The sequence below is a fragment of the Uloborus diversus genome, chromosome 1, assembly GCF_026930045.1.
Source record: "Uloborus diversus isolate 005 chromosome 1, Udiv.v.3.1, whole genome shotgun sequence".
NCBI lineage: Eukaryota > Metazoa > Arthropoda > Arachnida > Araneae > Uloboridae > Uloborus > Uloborus diversus.
In genome coordinates this window covers 215,182,611-215,188,865 of record NC_072731.1, presented here as the reverse complement: position 1 = coordinate 215,188,865, position 6,255 = coordinate 215,182,611, and the positions used below count along the sequence as shown (strand labels likewise).

General features: G+C 34.2%; 1 protein-coding gene across 1 annotated transcript; it reads left to right on the top strand.

Annotated features, from left to right (window-relative positions):
- Positions 1–508: 508 nt before the first annotated feature.
- LOC129218648 (protein NYNRIN-like) lies at positions 509–1,168 on the top strand. Its single transcript, XM_054852971.1, has one exon. The coding sequence runs from the start codon at positions 509–511 to the stop codon at positions 1,166–1,168; it is 660 nt and encodes a 219-aa protein (XP_054708946.1).
- The last annotated feature ends 5,087 nt before the right edge of the window (positions 1,169–6,255 follow it).

The following is a 6,255-nucleotide window of genomic DNA, read 5'->3' as shown; positions in this document are numbered from 1 at the left end:
AGGAATCCCTGTATTTTCTCTGGGGATAATCAACAAGATGCCAATAAGTGGCTGAAGGACTTTCAAAGAATCGCCACTTATAACCATTGGGATGATCAGATGTGCCTGGCTAACGTTATATTTTATCTCGCCGGAACGGCTCGTCAGTGGTTCGACAACAACGAGGACATTTTTACCGATTGGACTACGTTCCAGAAATCTTTGACCGATGCATTTTGCAGAACAGAGGACTTACGACGTGAAGCAGAGCGACTACTACTTACACGTGCACAACAAATCGGTGAATCGTCAGAATCATACATCCAAGACGTGCTTTCTCTCTACCGGAAGGCTAATCCATCCATGCCAGAAAATGAGAAAACCACTCGTCGAAGGAATAGACGAAAATTGTGATGAGATCCCCTCTCTTGCAGCTATTTCTGGTTATAGAGCGGAGCAACTGAAGGATAAGCACTTGAAACCCATAATCAACACTCTCGAGAAAGGAAACGATTATCAAAACTATCAAATGAGGAACAATGTCCTGTACAAGAAAAACTATGATCCTATGGGACAGCAATTGCTTCTAGTAGTACCGAAACAACTTCGCCGGGATATCCTGATGAGTGTTCACGATGCCCCGACCGCCGGGCATCTCGGGTTTGCCAAAACATACGACCGCATAAGAAGGAAATATTATTGGCCGGGGTTATATGGAAGCGTGCGCCAAAGACGGAAATCTCCGCCTCAACTCCCATCGGGACAACTTCATCCGATAAAACCTCCCGACATACCATTTGCCAAAATTGGAATAGATCTGCTGGGACGCTTTCCAGTCACTCGACACGGAAACCGATGGATCGTCGTTTGTACAGACTACTTGACGCGATTCACAGTTACCAAAGCGTTGCCATCTGCTGAAGCCACTGAAATCGCCCAGTTTTTAGTAGAAGAAATTATACTAAAGCATGGTGCTCCGAAAGAAATGATAAGTGATAGAGGACGTTCATTCTTATCTAATCTAGTGAAAACTATCAACCAGCTGTGCCAGACGTCTCATCTTCTTACGACTGCTTACCATCCACAAACCAATGACTTGACCGAGAGATTCAACAAAACGTTAGCAGACATGTTGTCTATGTACGTGGACGTCGAGCAGCGAAACTGGGATAGCATCCTACCCTTGTGACAATCGCCTACAATTCGGGAAAACAAGACACTACGGGATTTAGCCCTTTCTTTCTCGTACATGGCCGAGATATTGAAACCCCTCTCGACGTAATTCTTCCCCACGACACAGGAAGTTATGACGACAACTATGTCCAACAGCTGATCACCAGGGCTGAGGAAGCTCGACAGCTTGCGAAACTACACATTATGGAAGCCCAAGCGGCAGATAAGCGGCGGTATGATAAGAGGCATCGACCAGTCAATTACAATATCGGTGACTTAGTTTAGGTTTTTACTCCGGTACGAAAAGTCGGACTCTCTGAAAAGCTCCTGAGACGCTATTTCGGCCCTTACAGAATAACTGGACGATTATCTGACGTGACATACGAAGTACAAAGTTTGGAGGAAAAAAGCAAACGACGAAGTCGAAAAGACGTGGTTCGTGTCCTGAGGTTGAAACCCTATTGTGATCCTAAGAGACAACTAGATGACGCAAAAGCACATAATAATCCAAGGAGACCTGTTACACGAAGCCAGTCCAGATTACAGCGGGATGCTGATTTCTCCTAAGAAGGGGGAAATATAGCGAAGTTCGCACTTTCTATCCATTTATAACGGTGGCTCAGTGGTAGAATTCTCGCCTCCCACGCGAGTGACCCGGGTTCAAATCCCGACTAGGACAAAGAGAATTTTACTAAAATTTCATTTCTACTGTTTCTCGTAATTTCTCGAATGTTCTATTAATTTCTGTATCTTTCCGAGTCTGGAAAGTTCCATCACTTTCTCAAGTTGTATATAAGCAGATGTAACGTTCATTCGTGGTTCAGAATAAAGATCTCGAGTTGAGACTAACGAGTATTCGCTTCATTTGGCTTTCACATTGTCTTCGCTATCTTCATCTACGCGACAATATAAACTATCTCAATAAAATGCAAACATTGCGAAATTTACCGTCTTATAATTATAATAACTAACTACCAAACGGCACGACCTTGAGGTAACGGATCTGGACGAAATTCTGGATTTAGGTCAAACCCCACAAGATATCAAACGAGGTAAAGCGATTTGACTGCATAGGCCCTTGTTCGACCGTAGTGGGGGTTCAAAGTTTCTAGTTTGGCTCCAGAAAAGCAATGGTTTTTAAGTTAAATTCAACCTTTTTTAACCATTTTCTTGGTTTTGCTTTGCAGTATCGCCCAACTGAATGTATTTACAGTATAGAGTCACTCTCAGCGCACCTAAGTTGTACAAACAAGAGACCCGACACATGTTAAGAGAGCAAGTATTGTGCTGAAGTTTCAAATTCGAAAGAAAACGCTATTGGAGTTCCGGAGCCAAAAAAGGAAATTTCGACTCTCAAGCTAATTTACCTGGGCTCATATCTAATGCGAATTGACCTAAATGCAGAAGTTTATCCAGATTAGTGACCTTCAAGTTTTTGCCGGCTGAATCGCATTGATTTGCAGGTCTCCAGAATTGCAATGGCGTTTTCATTGGAATTTGAAACTTTGGGACAAAATCTACCCTCCCAAGACTTTCGGTGTCTCTTGTCAGTGCAACAAAAGGGGGGGATTTATTGCTGATGTAAATGCAAATGCAATAAAAGGGGGGGAGTTTAAATTAAAAGGAAAAACCATTGCTTTTCTGGACTCGTGTTACAGCTTTGGACCCCATTGCAGCCGAACTAAGGCCTATGCTTACCTGGGTGCATACCTAGTGCAAACTGACCTAAATCCAGAATTTCATCCAAATCTGTGACCCTCAAGGTCGTGCCGTTTGGTAGTAAGTCAATAAAAGTTAACTGAAAAGTAAAATAAAAATAATTATTCAATAAAAACAAAAAACACGACTGCGTAAAAACCAAAAATACTAAAAAGAAAGAAATATAAGCCCAGTAGTTTAAAATGTTATTAAGTAGGCCTGATTAACTATACCATTGAAATAGTTTTACAACCGATACGCACGTGAGATAAAGCATAAATTCAAAAGCAGAATAGAAGGATCAACAGTCGGGGCTCCTTGACTGGTCAAAAAGGAATGGACCCCGACTGTTGATCCTTCTATTCTGCTTTTGAATTTATGATTTGTCTTATGTGTGTATCGATTATGAAACTATTTCAGTGGTGTAGTTATTCATTAGTAGGGGAATGTGGGGCTAAGTGAAATGGTTAAGATTACTTACTTTTTTCAAAATGAACAAATTGGAAATTTGTTTTGAAAATTACAGTACATAAAGAAAGAACAATATATTTTTTCTAAAATTTGCACTGAATCATTATTTTTATTTTTGACAGTAATTTTGTACCTTAAGAAAATGTTGAAAAATAAAATATTTTCTAGTCGATTGTTCAAGGTATTTTTGATCAAACAAATGAGTAAATAAAAGAATGAATGAAGAAATGAAAATAAAACGAAACAAAAACGAATAAATAAATATATAAATAAGTTAAAACAGAGGAAAAAACGAATGAATAAATAAAATAGCGAATGAAGAAGAAAATAAGTGAATGAATGAGCAATCTCTCTCAAGGGAATTTTTAAATGGAAGAATGTGAATGGAACAACTAATTAACTAATACGTAAATGTTTTTATATAGGTTGAATAAGTAAATGAAATGGACTATATTTCATTTTGCCTCATCCACTTGACTAACCGTACAAAGCATTTGAAATACAAATAAGCTTAATATTAAGCAAATACATACTGCACCGTATATTAGTAGGTCTCAATTAATATTTAAAATATTAATAACAGTAGTTTTATCATGTAATAATAACAAAAATAATTTTTTACTTACAACGAAGTCTTACAATATGAGTATCTATGTTTGAAAATTGCTTGTATTATCATAATCTTTGATTTTCAGAGGTTTTCCCTGGCTGGAATAGACTACACGTGTTACTACATAGTTAAAATATTACTAGGCAGGTGGCGCTGAAAGCAGAGTAAATATTTGAACATTTCACCTTACCCCATGTTCCCCTACCTAATAACATTCTAAATACTACTGGGCTTATATTTTCTCTTTTTAGTTTTTTTTTTTTTTTTTTGGCTTTTACGCAATCGTTTTTTTTTTTTTTTTTTTTTTTTTTTTAAATTTTATAATTATTTTTTTTATCGAAATCTTTTTTGAAGTTAAAGTATTAGATCTTTTAGGGTAGACCGACCAATGAATGAACAGCTAAGCACAATTTCATTTTTTTTAAAAGCCTAGTAATTTTAAATTCTATACTATACAGATCGTAAAAGTTAAAACATTTTAATTGATTTATGTAAATATCTCAAAAAAATCCCGGGAGCCAAAATGGTACCGATTCCGACCTTTTTAGGTGTTTAAAGAAAAAATGGCACAATGATCTAGTGAATGAATAACTCCAACCAGTAAATGAACACAAATTGGTCCAGTGAATGAACACGATAAATTTGGATTCAAAAAGAAACTAGGTTTCTTTGAGATGTATCTATCTATATAACTATATATATATATTAAAAGATATATATTGATAGATATAGTTATATAAATAGAGAGATAGATAAATAAATAAATAAATAAATAAATAAATATATATATATATATATATATATATATATATATATATATATATATATATATATATATATATATATATATATATATATATATATATATATATATATATATATATATATATATATATATATATATATATATATATATATATTTATTTATTTATTTATTTATTTATTTATTTATTTATTTATCTATCTATCTATTTATATAACTATATCTATCAATATATATCTTTTAATATCTGTATTCATCTATCTATATATCTTTCTATTTTTCTATCTACTAATCTATTTACCTCTTTTTCGATACATCTATCTATGTCTCTTTCTGTCTATCTACATATCTATCGGTTAATCTAAAAACATATTTTTCTATCTACACATCTATCGGTCTATCTCTTTGTCTATTTACCTATTTATCTATGCACTTATCTATTTTTCTATCTATCTATCTATCTATCTACTTATCTATATTTAGCCACTATATATTTATCTATCTATCTCACTACTTATTTATATCTAGCTATCTATCCATTTATCTATCCATCTATCCATCTATCTATCTACTTATCTATCGGTCTATCTATATATCTACTTATTTGTATGCTTATCTACTAATCTATCTATCTCTGTATCTACTTATCTATCCACGCATCTACTTATCTATCCACTTACAGTGGCTCCCAAAAGTGTTCGTACACCTACGACTTTCAATGAAATAAGCCCTTATCCATTGGTTAGAATTAATATTTCGGAATAGGTATTTTATTATAAGATCTATGATCTATTTTTAACGAAACTACATGAAAATTTTTAATAAAACATTAAAACTTAATTTTTAAAAAATCAAAAACCAAAAAGTGCCGGAAATTTTATCTCACAAAAGTCTTCGTGCACTTTGAAAAAATGTCAAAAAATTAGTAAATAATCTAACTTTTTACTAAGTTATTATTTAGTAGGATATCATACAGTAACAACAGCAGCTTTTAAACGTCTGGGAATAGATTTCATTATTTTTTCTTTCTTTTTTTGTGCAATTTCTGAGTAAGTGTTCAGCCGCACTACGAATCTTACTGTTTCTAGTTGGCTTTTCGTTTCAATGGTGTATTTCCGTAATCTAGCCAACAGATATCTCCAAATATGTTCCATTAAGTTTAAATCTGGCGATTGAGGAGATATTTCTAAGATTAAGGACAAATTTTGAGGCACCAAACGCGAACGTGTGCTTCTTATCGTTATCTTGATAAAAAACAAAGTTGATTCCGACTACCAAATTTTGGGGTAATAGTTTTAAATTGCTTTTTGAAATATTTAAATGAACAGCATAATTCATTATTTCATCAAAAAATTCCAAATTTCCAAGTCCTGATGCTGAGATGCACCCTCACACAAGAACACCTTCACCGTCCTGATTAACCAATCCAACTAAGTTCTTAAGATTAAATTCCTCATTTTTTTCTTTCATTTACAATTATACAACAATTTAACCCCAAATTTTGAATTTATTTTCGTCTATAAGTAAGGCGTTGTTCCAAAACGTTTTGAGCTTATTTATC

Coding starts and splice junctions, on each gene's coding strand:
- LOC129218648 (XM_054852971.1), top strand. CDS start 509: ATGAGGAACAATGTCCTGTACAAGAAAAACTATGATCCTATGGGACAG.